Consider the following 18,866-nt stretch of genomic DNA (forward strand, 5'->3'; position numbering starts at 1 on the left):
GGTTTCTTTTGGATTTTTTAACCTAAAACTGTAATTTAGATTGCTAAATATTAGATTTGTTACTATGTATTGTTTTTTACCATTGTTGTGAGCCGCCCCGAGTCTACGGAGAGGGGCGGCATATGATCAATCCAATAAATCTAATCTAATCTAATCTAGTTCAGTAACAGAGAAATCTGACAATTATCTAACTCTATTGTAAAACATCTGATAAATGCATTTTACCGCTTATGGCAATAATGATCATCTAAAGCAAGAGCTTTTACGGTGTCCACAACATCACCATGTGGCCAACCTTCCTTCAACTGCTGAACAGTCTTTATCCTGCACTTTTAAAACTTTATCATTTTAAAGAAATAGAGCAGCCATCTTAGCAGTTAGCAGCTCAGTAGAAAACAGGTGCCCAGGGAAGTAACCAAGCCCAAGGGAAGAGGCATGGCAAGCAGATGCAGCCAGTCACAGCTATGGCTATTAACTAAATTAGAATGAAGCACTGGAAACAATCTGCTTTGAAGGGTGGACGGTGGCTTGGGTTATTTTTGAATTGTGGCTAGAGAAGACACCTTGAAAGTGGAGTAGGAAAAGAGTATGATGTACATTCCTGCACTCCAGAAGAGATGAGTGATACAAACTGTATTGGCAACAACCAATACAGTCAGTGAGGTGTGCAGATATGTTCAAAGTGAAAAAAGTAGAAAGTAATTATTTAAAATTCTATTAGCCTATTATTATTAAGGTAATTAATAAATTGGTACCTTGACCTGATTGTGGTTGACTTTCAGACCTTTTTAAACATGTCCTATATTCTATTAAATCTCTTTATCAACTCTTGGGATTTTACCTGCTTTCTTGATCTATATTTTGCATTGATTTTCAGAATACATGTTGTACATTTAAATTGAAGATAATGAGACTAATATATTTGTATGGTGCAAAATGAATCCACAAATATCCCAGGAATAAATTTGTACTGCTTGGCATGCCTGTATATTATAAATTTAGGCTTTTAACTCTACATATACTGTTGGGTAAATCATTAAGATTTGATTATAAAAATAATTCCTACATATTAAATTGCACAAATCTCAATGTAGGAGACTGGATACAATAGGCAAAATTCCCATTTTAATTCCACCATTTGCATAAAGGTATTGTTTAATAAAGTAGGTTTATATTTAATGACTGATTTAAAGTGATAGTGTACGTTACACATAATGACCAAAACTGTCTTTTTATATAATTTTCATATAACAATTTGATAAAATTCATCCAAATCCCATAAATGTTCCTAGGAGAGTTGAATTTGTGCATATAAACAACTACATGAAATTCATCTAAATCCCATAAATGTTCCTAGGAGAATTTAATTTGTGCATATAAACAACTACATAAAAATATATGTTCTACAGATTCAATAATACCTAAAATAAAGTTATTTAGGTTCAGGAAGAGCATTTTAGTTATCATTTTTCTAAAACTGCTGACAAGATAATATGAAAAAACTCACAGGAAAAAATTAAGAGAATTATCTAACTCCCAACTTTTGCAACACTCAAAAACCTGAAGTCTTTTCCTTCCCCCATTTTTTTATGGTAGGTTTTTTTTTCAAAAAAAATTTCCCCCTTTTTGGCTATGATTTTATCTAATATTTAATGTTTAGAAAATAACAAACCAATATTTGGTCAATGAATTTCAGGTTCAATCCACTTTTTTTAATGGCTTTATGAAACTGCCTCTGGAAGAAATCCCTAATTATATATGGAGATAACTTTGCATGCCTGTCATTTCTCATTAACTGAGAAATGTGTTATATGCAATACAGTGCAGTGAGACATCTGCAGAACTATATATTAGTGAAACAAAGCAACTATTTCACAAGTGCATGGCACAATATAGGAAATCTAACCCATCAAGACAAGAGTCAGCAGTCCATCTGCATTTGTAAGATAGTGGTCACTCTTTTGAAGATACCAAAGTCCACATTTTGGACAGAGAGAACAATTGATTTGAAAGAGGGGTAAGGGGGGGCATTTACATTAACATTGAGCAGCCCTCTCTTAACAGAGGAAGAGGAACAAGAGATCATCTATCCACAATTTACAATGCAATCTTTTTGGCTGTTCCAAGAAGATTCCACACCTTTGATTCAGGTGATTCTGAGGTCAGAGATAAAACCCTAAGTCACCTGTAGAGAGTGTTAAGACCAGTTGCCTGCAAACAAAATACAATATTTCCATTTCCAGCCCTCCACCAACTAATCTTAGCTGTCAATAATTGTCCTTCCATCTCCCACACCATCCAATGTAACTGATGAAACTTCCAGGATAGGAAGAGAAACATCTTCTTTTTCCTCAAAAAAAAAAAAAGTTCAGTCACCTTTTAAAAAATAAAAACCACTTTTGATATAGCTTGCAAATTTCAGGAGTTGAAGATTATTTACTTTGCCTTAATATATACAATATACAATACAATATATTGTATTTTGGAGTATAAGACGCAGCCTTTTCCTCCCTAAAAGAGGCTGAAAATTTGGGTGCATCTTATACGCCGAATGTAGCCTTTTCAAAGCTTTTTTCCAGCCCTAAATAGGTGCTAATGATCTTCCCAGTTTCCTAAACCCTCCAAAGAAAGTTTTTTTCCTGCCCTAAGTCTTTGCAGGCTTGTTTTTGTTCTTACTACCTCTGAAAAAGGCTTTTTCAGCCCTAACTAGGGAGAAAATATGCGCTGAAGCTCAACAGACTAAGGATGCTCACCAGATGAATACCTGGTAAATAAATTCTTTTCTCTATCCCCCCCCCCCCCCAAAGAACCCCCCCTAAGATGCCTCTTATACTCCAGCGTATCTTATACTCTGAAAAATACAGTATATACAAATTGGAAATAATTAGGGCTACCTGTATTAAAGTATTATTTAATTATAAATACTATTAAATGCTGCCACGATTTTTATATAGTAACAGTACAAATATTACTGAAAGTCTAAGTTAAGAATTTCATCATCTAAAAGTACAAAACAATTTTTGAAGGGAAAAGAATGGTTAATGTGGGTAGAAGAACACAGAGACAATGACAATTAGTACAAATATGAAATTGCTTAAGCAAGCAATTCTCAACCCTGATTAGACTTAGCCCCATCAAACAGTAAATCAACAGAAGTGATCACCCCCACTATTTAATTTAGCAGTGAATCAATTAAAATTAGTATTGTGTATGTATTATTGCTATTGCCAAAACTGCCACTGCTACTATTGCCTTAGCTGTTATTATGAACAGCAATAAGAGAAAGACTATGCAGTGCAGAAAACTAGATGGATTCATTAAATGCAATTAAATAATTCTGATTAAAGCAAATTACCTGATTGAATTACTAAATTTTGGAAGCTTTTCTCCCGACTGTTCCATGTGATAGCCGTTAGGAATATTTTTCAATGATACTTGGCTTAGCACATTCTCAGACTGGCTGCTAGTGATGGAGTGCTGCAGGTGACTCCCCAAATCTACATCCATAACCCTGGCCATCATTTCACCCTGTTTCTCTGTTGTCCTGGGTTCCAGACTTTCCTTCTGGTTAATGAGGAATTTCTGTTCTGAAAATTCAGAACTTTCTTTGGTTCTTTGCTGAATGAGAGGTGTGAGTGGAGCTTCAAAGCTAACACAGCTGTCTGTCTCGTCTGTAAGGGAGAGCACATCCAAGGAGTCCAGGCTGCTGTAGTATGTGCCCTTCATTAGGTCAGATTCCACAATTTTTTCAAAAGTAGAACTGAATCCATCCCTGATGTCTTTAAATGCAAAATCTTCCCTGTCGTAACTGCTGCAATGGAACTTAGATTCTGCAACAATTAAGCTGAAATGGAAGGACATATTAGATCAGTTTAAAATTTGTGCATTGTAGGTGCTATTTTTGTAGACTTTAAGGAGGTAATTTAGGACAAAACATTGCAATTGTAAAGAAATAATATAATTCAATATTTGCAGCTAATTGCTTTATTTTTGCAATAATCTAGATCTAAATCCATTTTATAGTAGGACAGCTAATTATTATTGCTAATAATTTCTTCTCTATTTTCAAGAATTTATAAGACAGAGTGCTTGATTTCTTAAAAATTTCTACAATATTCTGAAGAGGCAAGATGTTGAAGAGGCAAGACATAGTTGGATACTTAGAAAAATAATCCAATGTAGCTCTTTCTAAATCTGCTTTGATTTAGATCTGAATCATAAATAACAGATTCGAATGGTCCCAACTTTTTGTTGTTCAGGAAATCATTAAACCCCTGATTTTTCTGCCAGATGTTGGGAAAAGGTGATTGTAAAAACCCCTTTTATTCTGGCATTTTTGCTTTTCCATTTAGTTGCATTCTTTGTATGTTTTCTTTAACAGTCAGACCCCAGAGTTGTTTAGGAGGCGGGTGACCTATAAATTAAGTAAATAAGACTTGGGAAATTGAAGCATTCTATCTCTCAGCGGTTGTTTAAGAAAGCTCAGTGTTTTATCAGAGGGACAAACTATTTGCATCATGCATTATACAATCAACATTTTGTATCAATATAGAATACAGTATACTGAATCAGTAAAGTGTTTCTAACTTTCCAGTTAAAGGAGAAAGAGTGGGGATTCTTTTAATTTGTTTCAAAATTATATGCCTCTTGTTTTTGTTGCTCTTTTTAATAACAAATGTTATTTCTTGGCACAGTTATCTTTTCAGTGGGAATTAATTGTGACCAGTTTCAGGGAGCCCCTAACACTCCATTTCCTAATGCACATGCATCAGGCTTTCAAATCTATTCCACTCTACACTCCCCAAGAAAAGTGAAAAGCATGAAAAACATTTGGAAAGCATCTTGTAATAATCTTCTAACAATTCCCATAAACGGAGAGAGGCGGCATACAAATCTAATAAATAATAATAACAATAAACCAGAATTAGTGCTCAACAAGTTTTAATACACCCCCTGATCCTGAGACTAGATCTGATACTGAACAGAAAAATCTATATTAGCCTATGGCAATGATGGTGAATTTTTTTTGGCTCAGGTACCAAAAGTGTGCATGTGCATGCTATTGCGCATGTGCACCAGAAGTGGGTTGCTAATGGAACTATAGAGTGGTAGCAAAAATTGAGCTCCATGTGACTGTTGGGTACACATGCACGTCCGCACAAGATTCTGCTTTTCCACATGTGCAGGAAGCCAAATTTTGCACAAAGATGCTCGTGTGCATGAGATTTTGCTAACTTTTTGCTTCCAAGCATGTGCAGAAGCAAAGAAATCGCCAAAATCTCACACACACAAGTGTTCTCATGGGAGATTTTGCTTCCTGCGCATGCGTCCAGTAGCACTGGTGGCGGGGAACCCTTGCCTGATGTGCATGTACTCATATCCATACAACCCCACGCAGCCTCCCCACGCATGCAAGGATGTGCACAAACCTCACTGATGCCTCTGGACCTATTGAGCTGTTTTTCACTCTCCTCAGGGTTCAGGAAAGCCTCCTCAAGCATGGGGATCGTGAAAAATAGTCCAACAAGCCAAATGGAAGTTTGGAAATGAACTTCCAGTAGGGCTTTTGGGCCATTTTTGGCCATCCCTAGGCTTCAGGAAAGCCTCCTGAAACCTGGCAAGAGTGAAAAACAGCCAAACGAAAATTTGGAAATGAAGTGCTGGTTGGCCCGGTGGGTTGTTGTTTGCCATCCCCAGGTTTCAGGAGGCTTTCCTGAAGCCTGGGGAGAGTATAAATTGCCAAAAAGGCTGAAAATCACTTGGCTAGCATGCACATGCATGCTGGAGCAACAGGGCAACACCTTGCGTGCCCTCAGATATGGCTGCACGTGCCATTGTGGCATCTGTGTCATAGGTTCACCATAACTGGTCTATGACCTTCAAAGAGTTTACAATAATTTCTCTTAGAATTCCTGTCTAAGATAGCAGAGATTCATAGCTTAAGAAGGCATCTAGTGACACACCCTAAGTGTTCTATAGTTCACGCCCCCCTCCCCCTTTAGTCACTGCGAAAATATACATTTGAACTAATGGCAGCTTCCAAATTCTTGCTTTCTTGGGATTATTCTAAAGTGACAAGGAATTTTGAAGAATTACTGAAAAATAAGAATTTAAATAATAAATGAATGCTAAACGCTGCTTTCCCTAGGCATGAAAAAGAATCCATGATGAAACCTTCCAAAAATACATTCTCAAACTTTAGTCCTCCCAGATCAATGGAACGATGAAAGGTACTGTAGCAGAAACTGTTTCTCTTCTTTTAAAGGAAAATCAAGGTTCCCCTATTTGTTACCTTATGTGTTCTTCTCCATCCTCAGGATAAAAGAGCTCAGTAATATCCCGACATGATTGCAAACCATAATTGTTCCTTCTATCATTGAGAAACAATTCATTTGCCAAGATGTTCTCTTTGAAAGCAGCACTGCCAGTCCTGGGAGTGGACGGAGTTTGTGCTCTGTCTTTATTGTTCTCTGTACCAGGATTTGATTCAGCAGGTAACCCATTTGTGTGCATTATGCTGCCGGTGCTGTCACTGTTGGTTCCTAATTGTTCTTGCTGACCACTGCTCTTTAGCATATGCCTCTCCTGCCACATGTCTATTTCCGCTTCCTGGTGTTTGCTTGCATTACCCAGGCAGTCATCATCAGTCTGGGTTCTGTTCTCCATTGCTCTGAAAGATTCAACATCATTCTGAATACTGGGTGTGATAGCTGGAGCATCCATAGGCTCTGTAAGTTGCTCCCTCTCATTAGACACGATCATAGCTAGTTGAATCCCAGAGATATTTGATTCATTACACTCTGCAGTTGGCAGTGGAATATTTCCACTCATCTTCGAATGCTTGTAACTTGTCCTGGGTTCCTCTGCCTTTTTTCTTAATTGTGACCCTGTAGAAAACAGGAATCTGTTACAAAGTGATTTTTTAAAACTCAATTTTTTTAAAATAGTGCTAATATAAAATACTGGTAACATTTAAAAACATTAAAAGATATAAATTTATCAACCATAGACACTCCTGCAGATGCTGAGATACTTTAGTTCACAACAAAACAATTGCTTATTGTAATTATCCTTCATAGAGTTCTAATGTCTCACAAAATTAATGACAAGTTTGGATATACAAGCTGGATGTTGACAGTTAATTATAACTTGAATGGCTTGCATCTCAGAGTTGTGGACATTTTCAAGAAAAGATTGGACAACCATTTTCTCAAGATGGTATCGGCAGGGGATAGGACTAAATTCAACCAAGGGAAAAGTGGGGGAAAGAAAAGTCGTTGACTTCCGACTTCCTTTAGTGCAGTAGAATAAGGCATTAAAATCAAACCTCAACTTTTTACTTTTACATAATAGTTTAAACTAGCCATTTCTATAGTAACAAATTTATCTAATTGGTAAAACCCAAAATTAAAATTTCATATTTTTCCACATCAAGCACTAAGTCTAGAAGTGGTTTCCAAGCAGAAATAAAAGTATAATATTTGTGTTTTTGTCTTTGATCAAGGCAGTCAATTTGTCCATCTCTATTAACTTCAGCATTTTTTGCAGCCATTCATCCATTGTGGGGATCGAAGAGACCTTCCATTTCTGTGCATAGGGTAGTCTTGCTGCCGACAACACGTATAACATCAAAGTTCCAATTTCCCCCCCAAGTCTTTTTCCACTAAACCCAAAAGAAAAATCTCTGGTTTTCTATATATATGCATTTTAAGAATTTTATATACTACGGTATGAATCCAATATTTCACTGCTTTATCACATGTCTACCATAAATGTTAAGAAGTCCATTCTTTACATTTACATTTCCAACATTCATTTGAAATACTATATTTTTCAGACTATAAGACACACCGGTGTATAAGTCACACCAAGATTTCAAAAAGGTAAGTAAGAAAAAAAAGGTTTTGTCCTCCCCGGCCCCCAAGGAGCATTCTGCAAGCTTTCCAAACCTTCTGCGTGTGCCGTTTTTCACAAAATGGGAAGATTTTTGCCTTCCCCTGCCCACAGGAGCACTCTTCAGGCATCCCAAACCCTCTGTGCATCAGGTTTTTACAAACACAGACCCGTTTTCCACCTGTTTTTGTGAAAAACGGGGCACAAAGAGGATTAGGAAGTCTGCAGAGTGTTCCCAAACCCTCTGAGCACTCCATTTTTGCAAAAATGGGATGCAGGAGCAAGGCTTCAGAAAGCCAAATATGGCTGTATTCAGTGTATAAGATGCATCAACATTTCCACCCTCTTTTTGGGTGGGGGGAAGGTGTGTCTTATACTCTGAAAAATGGAGTATTTTTATATATTCTTGACAACTTGTCTGGAGTTAAGTACGAGCAATATATAATCTTATAGAAGCTTTCTTTTAAGTTATAATTTAATGTAAATTTTAAACATTTTTCTATATATTCTCCCATTGTTCAAGCACTACATTATATCCAAAGTTCCTTGCCCACTGACTCATACAATGCTTTACTTGTTCATTTTCCAGATTTAAATTCAATAATGTTTTATGGACTTTAGAAATAATACATTCATTACCACACATTAAGATTTCCAATTCATTTTTAACAATATTTACCCATAATTCTTTTTGTCTAATTTGAATCCTTCTCTCAATTGTAGATATGTAAGCACATGGACATTTTATATTAGTAAGAATCTGAGTTAAACAGCTTGAAATACTAAATCAAGAAATTATATTTCCTTAAGGATAATTACTCTCAGATTTTTAAATGAATGCATAAAATAATGCATATTGTCCATAACATTTCATAGTTCAAATTTAACCTAAGTTAATTGAATAATCTGACACTTTACTCCAGTGTTTCTCAACTTTAGCAGCTTTAAAATATTTGACTTCAACTCCTGGAACTGGAGTTACCAATGGCCGCATGACATCCACTCATTTGGATAAAGAATCTTTGTAAGTATCAAAAAGACCCAAAATATCTTCTTTATACAGTTACAATTTATGTTCAGCTCAATTTAATTCCAAAATATTAGTTGGATTTAATTGGGAGACCAATGGATTTTAAATGAAGTTATTGCCTTCTCTGTTATAGCACCTTGAACACAATTATCCACTTTTTTCTAGCACCCTGGTCACCTTCCAAGAGCTCTGAAAATTTGGCTCTTGGGTTAGAGTGGGAGATTCTGGATTTGATTGTTGTACAATGATTGTTTTTCTTCTCGAAAAATTGCATTTGGGACCGAGTATCATTGTAGAGTTGTGGAGCCTTAACATTTCTTAAATAAATAAAGGACATCCTTTATGAATTTTTAAAAGGTGTGTTCTTATGATACCTTGATAGATGAAGAAATAATTCCACAATATTGCATTTTAATCCAACCAATTATAATTGGAGAAAACCAGATTTTTAATCAAAATATTTTCCCCAAATTTACTTGCACCATATCAAAAATCTTGTTTAGGTTGTTCTATTAGGCTTATATGTCATACTACTTAAGTGACTCTGAGAGGCTTTTTCTGCCTCCAGCAAAGCCACTACTGCCAATTCCCCCATTGTATTTCTAAAATATTCATTAGCAGTATAATGTTTTTTGAAGGCTGTCACCCTTTTATTGTGCCAGTTTGCACAGGATGAATTATCAAAGCTAATATAATTTGAAATCTGTGTTCCAGTTATGCCTTTAGATGAAATAAATTATATTGGACAGGCTTTTTAGGAAGCCAAATATGAATTTGACTATTCAGGCATCCCAACCTGAGCTCAACTTTCCAAATGCTTTTGAGATTCATACAAATATACCTAATGGTCAAAGCAATGTAAACTGCAGTTTAATATTTCCAAATGTAAAATAATGCACTTGGGGAAAAGGAATTCTCAATCTGAGTATTGTATTAGCAGTTCTGTGTTAGCAAAAATTTCAAAAGAAAAGGATTTAGGGGTTGTGATTTCTGACCCGGAGTCTGTGGAGACCTTTGCATGGTCTTCTCTTCAGATGAAACTCGCCGCTCATTTTCAAACAACAATTACCACCAGGGTCAGCCAAAACCAATTTGCTCACATGCACCAGGCTGAGGGAGAATCTACAAATGACTTCACCGCTCGTCTCCACACAGTATTGTCTAAATGTAAATTCAAAGATCAGAAGCCTATCTTATTATTCCATTCAATTTATTTATTTTATTTATTGTATTTATATGCTGCTCATTTAAAAATGGACTCTGAGCAGCCATTCCATTCTGTGTAGTCAGATGGAGAGCTATGAAGTTGTGCCATCATGAACAAAAATATGTTTTTGGAATGCCAGAATCCCATCTGTCTTTGTTAGAAAGGCACTGTTTTTTGTTTTGCTTCCGGAATGTCCAATTGACAGAATATTGTAGAGTCATCCTTTCTGAAGTGCTGCCGCTCAAGAAGCTTGAAAGTGGGGAGGGGATGCAGAATTTTTAAAACATTTAAACTAAAATGAAATACAAGGAAAAAATGAAGTTCCTATATAGACATAATCTTATATATCATAAATACAAGTCTCATTTCTCCAACATCACAATTTGCTTCACAATTCCTTTGCTTTCAATCAATCATGTCCCTTTTTCCTTCATTCATCCAGTTGAATTTAAGTCTATTCCTACACAAGTTAATGGATAGGCTCAAGGTACAATTACTGTACAAGTGGTCCTTGACTTATGACTAGTCACTTAGCGACTGAAGTCATGATGAATCTTCCTGGGACTACTTATATCCTGGTTCCAGTAGCTTCCCCTGCGATCACATGACTGCTGTCAGGCACTTGGCAACTTGACTGCATTTACAGCCGTTTGCAGCATCATACTGTAACATGAATGTTTTTTATGACAGTTTTGCCAAAAACTGGTATTTACTTCTGGCTTTTAGCAAAATTGGCCCATACTCATCCATTGTGTTGGACGCACAGGGATGGGCTACTGCCTGGATAGGGAGGGATGCAATGGGTAGTGAAAATGAAGCTCCACCCCAGAGCACCCAATTTGCACTGAAAGATGTTGAAAGAAAATGCAGGGCGTTCTGCATAAACCACGCCCACAGTGTGGTAGTAAAATTTTTGGTAGCTCTTCACTGTGGATGCGGAATAAGCACAGACCACAGAGCTGGGTTTTATGGGTCGCTTTATTAATTTAAAGCTGGACTTGCATAGGTAAACCAAATGGGGCAGAACTTCCATTCCAAACATTCTTGGGAAACTATGGGCGAAAGCTCCTTGCTCAGCAAGGGAAGGTTGCCCTTGACCTTGGCCCTGGCCTTGATCTTCCCTTGCTCTCTGCCATGCCCAAGGCAAGTGAGAAGGCTCACCCCCAGCTTGCCGTCTGTAGGCCTGCAGAAGGGGAGCCCCAAGGGTACCCCCTGCCCAACACTCAGGCTGGGTAGGCCCGGAGCTTCTGGTGAGGGGCAGTCCGTCACCTTCTAAAAGGTGCCATAAAGGAGATCACAGAGTTGCGCATTCTCGCACGATCCCCTTTCTTCCCTTGCCTTTGGCGGCGGTGGCAAATGTCTGGAGCAGCCGGCCTGTACTTAGTTTGTCATTTCCTTAATGACCATGGCAAAAATAGTCATAAAATTGCATTAGTTGCATGGGTTATCTGATTTACAAGTGTCACAATTTAAGGCCATGATGAGCAGGTTCCTTTTGGTCATTCGTTGAGGACCACATGTAGTAATTTGTAACAACCAGATTTGCAACCCTTAACTGCCATGTGAATGGTTCTATGTAGTATTAGTAGCAGGTACTCTGATCTGAATTAATAATTTAATTCATTCTCGTCCCCAAAGTGTTTTTTTCCACTAGGCAACTAGACCTCAATTTTTTTTTTCTGTGAAAACATTTCACTTTTGCCCAAGAAGCTTTTTCAGTTCTCTTCAGAGAACTTCAGAACTGAAGAAACTTCTTGGGTGAGAAGTGAAACATTTTCAAAGAATAAAAATCAAGAAAGTACAATTGCCTTTTAGAAAAAAGTATCTTTGGACAACCATGACCTAGATGACTGAGAACCTCCATAGACTTTATTTCATTCGCCTTCCATTTTATCTACTTTTATTGAAGGAAGTCTTCTTGATATAATTCTTCAATTGCTCCAGATATCAAAGCTTCTTCAAATATTCTTCAATTGCTCCAGATAGCAAAGCTCAAAGAGGATTAGAGAAGTTGGTCCAATACCCTGTTTGCTCATCATTTGAAAAGTTATTTATTTTCGTACTGTACTTATTTTGTTTTTCATTTACATAACATTGCTTTTGAGACTAATCCATTTTCGTCTTAATATATTTCAGGTAGTAGTGGGTTCTACTTATCTTTGCTACCAGTTCGGGAATGCATGGGTGCTTTGCACATGCGCAGTGCTTCTGCGCATTCTCAGAGCACTTTTTGATGATGTCCGGGTGGGTGGGCGGAGCCTTCTGCCACCACCATTACTGGTTCACTGTACCGGTAGCAATCTACCACTGATCTCAACACTACCAGTATTATTACATGTCTCATTATTTATACAGTCAGAACAGTTGTTTTTAAAAACACATGATAGTTTACAAACTCCATACTATTTATGGAACAAAGAACTCAGCAATCTAGCTGAGGGGCAGGATGAATTCATCTGGCTCACTAAACCTAGACAAGAAAATCCCAGCAGCTGCAGTCTGCCTCGCTTCTCTACTGAAAATAACACTACCCAATTTTTTGGTCAGGCAATTTAGTGTATATGTTTGACAGAGAACTAAGCTATTGTCAGTCTATTTATTGTCAGATATGCTCTCTACTTCCTATTTAATACCACTTTTAAAATGGGAAATCATTTATATTCATACACAATTGATCTTAAACAGTCATGCTACATCTTCATTTTCTCTAAATAATACATTTTCATATATATATATATATATATATATATATATATATATATATATATATAATTTATATTATCTTTAAAATGCTGTAGTTTCCTTATCTCAAGGAAAAACAGAGCACAAACAAAACAAAATTAGAGCGATAATGCACCACATAAAAGCTACTAAAATGGTATAAAGCATCCTTTTACAGCATCACACAGTGGAATAAATATAAGAAAATGAAAATGAATAGGCACAAAAGGGATAACAATATGTGAGCAGAAGCCTAGAATTACAATGTATTTTTATGCAACATCCCCCCAAAATACTACATAGGTAGCAAAGAACGTGGGGAAATTAAGTATAAGTATGCTATTGCCTTGAAGCAGAGCTGCAGAGCTCATTTTGAAGGCATCCCCTCCCACCTTTGACCCCAACGTGGGATCTGCAAAACTCAAAGAAGCCTTTAGAAATTCAAAAGATCGTAGTAAGGCAAGCAGAAATTAGGTTACTTCATGTCACTTGTTTGTGCTCTAAATTTCCCTGAGATCTTTTGCTATAAGGAAACCACAGCATTTTAGGAATAAAATAAATGTCTATGTGTATGAAAATGTGTTCTTTAGAGAAAATGGAGGTGCACCATGAATCTTTTAAGACCAAATGTATATGAGCATAAATAGTCCCACATTTTAAAAACGGCACTAAAATGGGAACCAGTGAGCATATGTGAAATTAAATAGGCTGACATTTGTTTATTTGTTTGTTTATTACGTATGCCATAACAGTAAATACTTCCAAAGTATATTTATACTGGGCTACAGCTGAAAATGATAAGGCAAACTTATATTAACATTTTATCCACTTTAAATGAAGCTTCATTCACTTGTGTGGCACATAATGGCCTCTTAAAACTTTTAGTGCCAGGATTTCTCCTTTAGGGCCTCATGAACTCCTTGATATTACCAATCCATTTCTTTAAAAGTTTGTTGCCCTACAGAAAGTAGCCATGATGGGGAAGGAAAAAAATGATTACTGGATTTGATTATGTCAGATGCCTTCAAATTAAGATGACCACGATTGATCTTTCAATTACAATTTTTCTTTTCTTTTTTTCTGGGTGTGAGGGAATAGAAAAATCTTTGGGTCAAGAAAGATTTTTCAATTTTATTGTAAGGCTCAACTTATTTTTATCTATTTTTATCTCAACTTATTTTTATCTAATACAGTGACCACAGTTCATTGTACTGTACTCAGGAAGTCTCAGAATGCAGCCAATTCATATGTTTAGGACATAAAATCCCAAATATATAGTTTACTAACATTTGGAAGAAAACAGTTATTGGCCAGAGTCTCAGCTATCTCTTGTTGTTGTTTTAATATGACGTATATCAGACCTGGGCAAAGGGCGGCACGCGGGCCGGATGCGGCCCGCCTGCTGTCTGTGACTGGCCCGTGGAGGTTGGAAGGAAGGAAGGAGAAATGGAGGGAGGGAGGGAGGAAGGAGGGAGCAATTAATTTATAATTATAATATATAGTATATAGTATATAATATAATATAATATAATACAGTATAATATAATATAATATAATATAATATAATATAATATAATATAATACTGTATAATATAATATAATACTGTATAATATAATATAATATAAAATATATAATTATAATTTATAATTATAATATAATTAACTCAGTTCTACCCAATAATATACAGTATTGGGTAGAACTGAGTTAATTATATTAATCTGACCCTCTAAAACCATCCCAATTTCTCATGCGGCCCCATGGCAAAATTAATTGCCTACCCCTGATGTATACAGTAATGAATTTAAACCATTCTTTGGGTCGATCGCTATTTCTTTGTAGAATGATTCTTGGAGGTAAAAAGAGAGGCCAGCACTGACACCCACCATGTTGGATGTAATTTAAAATTTCAGGCAAAATTAATTATTTGCGATGAAAGCCCTGTATGTCTCTTTCATAGATCTAAAGTGTGGGTTGTGATTCTATACCCCAAGATAAACTCTGAAATTAGCAGCCTTCATGATCAATCACCATCTTGTCAAGATCCTTCCTTCCTTCCTTCCTTCCTTCCTTCCTTCCTCCCTCCCTCCCTCCCTTTCCCTTCCTTACCTACCTACCGACCTACCTACCTATTACCTAAATCAGACTGTATAATGTGTGGCCCACCAACATTTTTTGAAAAATATTCCACTGCCACCAAATATTCCATTTAGGCCACCAAATATTGCAATTAGGACCCCGGTCATCATTGGTTTTGAGGCCACTTGTAGCTCTAAAGTCAATATGAAATTAAAATGTAAGTCCACAGATTCCACAATCCTTAATCCTCAGATGCTGTCTTCCTTGCTTTGTGCTTTTTGTACATGCACCGAACATACCCACCATGGCTGGGGCTGCCATTTCCCCCTCCCAAGACTCCATTTCCATGGAAAGAAGAGTGCTGGGGCGGCACTGGACTTTCGCCCTGCCCTGGCTCCTCTCAGCCTCAAGTTTGCTCTGAAAGCCTGCAGGCCACTACTCTGGTTGAGCTCCATCACAGCTTGGTTCTGGGAGAGCCAAATGGGGGATAAGGGCAAGGGTTAAGGCAAAGCTGATTTTTTAAAATTATTATTTATTTATTTATTTATTAATTTAATTAATTTAATTAATTTAATTTATTTGTTTATTTGTTTATTTATTCATACAAATATAGTATTGTATTGTAGTATGTTTAACATAAGTATAAAGTAGAGATAGAAAAGATAAAAAGACATTAGGAGAGGAACAGTAGGCACAAAGGTGCACTTATGCACGCCCCTTACAGACCTCTTAGAAAAAGGGAGAGGTCTATTGTAGATAATGTAAGGTTGAAGATTTTGGGATTGGGGGAAGAAACAACAGAGTCCGGTAGTGAATTCCAAGCGTTGACCACTCTATTACTGAAATCATATTTTCTGCAGTTTGGAGCGATTTACATTTAGTTTGTATCTATTGCATGTTCTTGTGTTGTTGTTGTTAAAGGTGAAGTAGTCGCTAACAGAAGAGAAGAAGTAGTCTTCTCTTCCAAAAGCACTCGTTGTACACAGCCACTTCTGCAGCAAGAGACTTGCCTTCCAAAGGATACTGCAGCAGCAGCTATCCACTGTTGGTATCCACTGCTGGTGCCTCAGTATTCCCCCCCCACACACACACACACAGATTGTTCTTTCAAAGAGGAGTCCTGCATAGACGCACATCCAAAAATGCTTCATGGTTTTGGGGCCTCCAGTCTTGCAAATCCTGTGCAGGGAAGGCAAAGGTTTGCTTTGAAGCTATGGCAGCTGAGCATTGCACAAGGAGACTTCTGCAGCTACAGTAACATTTTCTGAATGTTAACTTTTAACACCATACTGGGCCACATGAGTTTGGACGAAATAACAGTAAAAAAAATTGTGGATAGCTGCTACTACAGTACCCTTCCAAAGGCTGTTGTAAGGTGCACATTGCTTGGCCTCCTGCTGCTTTTGCGGCTGCAATCTATGGCAAAAACGGCTCTGTTTGCTGGAGGCAGTGGCCGGAGTGGCAGCCACGAGACAGCGGTTCCATGGATGGAATTGCTTGCTATGACTGTCACTGTTAGGTAAGGAGGGTGTGAGGCATGCGGAGCACATTGCTTTGCCTCCAACTTCTTTTGCAGCCACAAACAGCTGTTTCGTGAATTATGGGATAAGCGTCTGTGACCCTTCAGGAAGCTGGCATGAGGGGCTGCTTGCTCCACCCCGCACCTCATACTGGTACATGGGGGTGGGGTAGAGAACTCTTCCCCAAAAAAGAAGCCTTAGCCAGTTTTTGGGAGGTCAAAAGAAAATAATATTGTGAATGAATGGGATATGAATCATATCCCATTTCCAAGACAATATAGGTCAATTAAAGCTAAATTATTAACTTTAAATACCATATTTTTCAGACTATAAGGCACAACAGTGTATAAAGTGGACAAGGCCATTGGAGCTGTGAGTTCCTCCACCTGTTCACTGGATCCGTGTCCCTCTTGGCTGGTTTCGGCCAGTCGAGGGGTGACACGGAGCTGGGTCCAGGAGATTGTCAACGCCTCCTTGGGGAGGGGGTCCTTTCCGGCCCTTTACAAGGAGGCACTCGTGCGCCCCCTCCTCAAGAAGCCTTCCCTGGACCCAGCCGTGCTTAATAACTACCGTCCAGTTTCCAACCTTCCCTTCATGGGGAAGGTTGTTGAGAAGGTGGTGGCACTTCAACTCCAGCGGTCCTTGGAAGAAGCCGATTATCTAGGTCCTCAACAGTCTGGATTCAGGCCCGGCTACAGCACGGAAACTGCTGTGGTCGCATTGATGGATGATCTCTGGCGGGCCCGGGACAGGGGCCTGTCCTCTGTCCTGGTGCTCCTTGATCTCTCAGCGGCTTTCGATACCATCGACCATGGTATCCTTCTGCGCCGGCTGGAGGGGTTGGGAGTGGGAGGCACTGTTCTTCAGTGGTTCTCCTCCTACCTCTCTGGTCGGTCGCAGTCGGTGTTAGTGGGGGGTCAGAGGTGGACCCCGAGGTTTCTCCCTTGTGGGGTGCCTCAGGGGTCGGTCCTCTCCCCCCTGCTATTTAGTATCTACATGAAACCGCTGGGTGAGATCATCCAACGGCATGGGGTGAGGTATCATCAATACGCCGATGATACCCAGTTGTACATCTCCACCCCATGTCCAGTCAACGAAGCAGTGGAAGTGATGTGCCGGTGCCTGGAGGCTGTTGGGGCCTGGATGGGTGTCAACAAACTCAAACTCAACCCAGACAAGACGTAGTGGCTGTGGGTTTTGCCTCCCAAGGACAATTCTATCTGTCCGTCCATTACCCTGGGGGGGAATTATTGACCCCCTCAGAGAGGGTCCGCAACTTGGGCGTCCTCCTCGATCCACAGCTCACATTAGAGAAACACCTTTCAGCTGTGGCGAGGGGGGCGTTTGCCCAGGTTCGCCTGGTGCGCCAGTTGCGGCCCTATTTGGACCGGGAGTCATTGCTCACAGTCACTCATGCCCTCATCACCTCGAGGCTCGACTACTGTAACGCTCTGTACATGGGGCTACCTTTGAAAAGTGTTTGGAAACTTCAGATCATGCAGAATGCAGCTGCGAGAGCAATTATGGGCTTCTCTAAGTATGCCCATATTACTCCAACACTCCGCAGTCTGCATTGGTTGCCAATCAGTTTCCGGTCACAATTCAAAGTGTTGGTTATGACCTATAAAGCCCTTCATGGCACCGGACCAGAATATCTTCGGGACCGCCTCCTGCCGCACGAATCCCAGCGACCGGTTAGGTCCCAGAGTCGGCCTTCTTCGGGTCCCGTTGACTAAACAATGCCATCTGGTGGGACCCAGGAGAAGAGCCTTCTCTGTGGAGGCCCCAACCCTCTGGAACCAGCTCCCCCCTGAGATTAGGATTGCCCCCACCCTCCCTGCCTTTTGTAAACTCCTTAAGACCCACCTCTGCCGTCAGGCATGGGGGAACTAAAACATCTCCCCTTTGCCCATGTTGTTTTGCCATTTGATTGATTGACTGTGTGCCTGTTTTTTATATATATTGGGACTGTTTTATGAATTTATGAATTTTAAATTGTAATTAGATTGGTGGGCATTGGATTTGTTATTATGTACTGTTTTTTATTATTGTTGTGAGCCACCATGAGTTTGCGGAGAGGGGCGGCATATAAATCCAATAAATCTAATCTAATCTAAAATCTATAAGAAGCACCAAAATTTTGAAGCGGTAAACAAGAAAAAGGTTTAGTTCTCCCTGGCCCCCAGGAGCACTCTGCAGACCTCCCAAACCCACTGCACACCCCATTTTTCACAAAAATGGGATGCTGGGGTGTGGATTCGAGACTGCATTTGGGACTGCAAAATAACTGCATTCAGTGTATAAGACACACCAACATTTCCACTCTCTTTTGGGAGGGGGGGGAGGTGTGTCTTATACTCCAAAAAATACGGTAATTCAATATTTTCTGTTTTCTACTGTATAATTTACTTTTGTAAT

General features: G+C 38.7%; 1 protein-coding gene across 2 annotated transcripts in view; it reads right to left on the reverse strand.

Moving 5' to 3' along the window:
• Window positions 1-18,866, reverse strand: part of PSD2 (pleckstrin and Sec7 domain containing 2) — a 91,444-nt gene that overhangs the window by 67,742 nt on the left and 4,836 nt on the right. For both annotated transcript variants that reach the window (XR_011558658.1, XM_070746958.1), the window contains exons 2-3: window positions 6,293-6,887; window positions 3,356-3,844 (exon numbers count right to left, since the gene is read on the reverse strand). Coding sequence is in view for 1 of the 2 variants with exons in the window: in XM_070746958.1 (XP_070603059.1) it covers window positions 3,356-3,844; window positions 6,293-6,831 (1,028 nt within the window). In the remaining variant the exon portion in view is untranslated. The remainder of the gene's footprint in view (window positions 1-3,355; window positions 3,845-6,292; window positions 6,888-18,866) is intronic.

Source organism: Erythrolamprus reginae, chromosome 3, assembly GCF_031021105.1.
Source record: "Erythrolamprus reginae isolate rEryReg1 chromosome 3, rEryReg1.hap1, whole genome shotgun sequence".
NCBI classification, from domain to species: domain Eukaryota; kingdom Metazoa; phylum Chordata; class Lepidosauria; order Squamata; family Dipsadidae; genus Erythrolamprus; species Erythrolamprus reginae.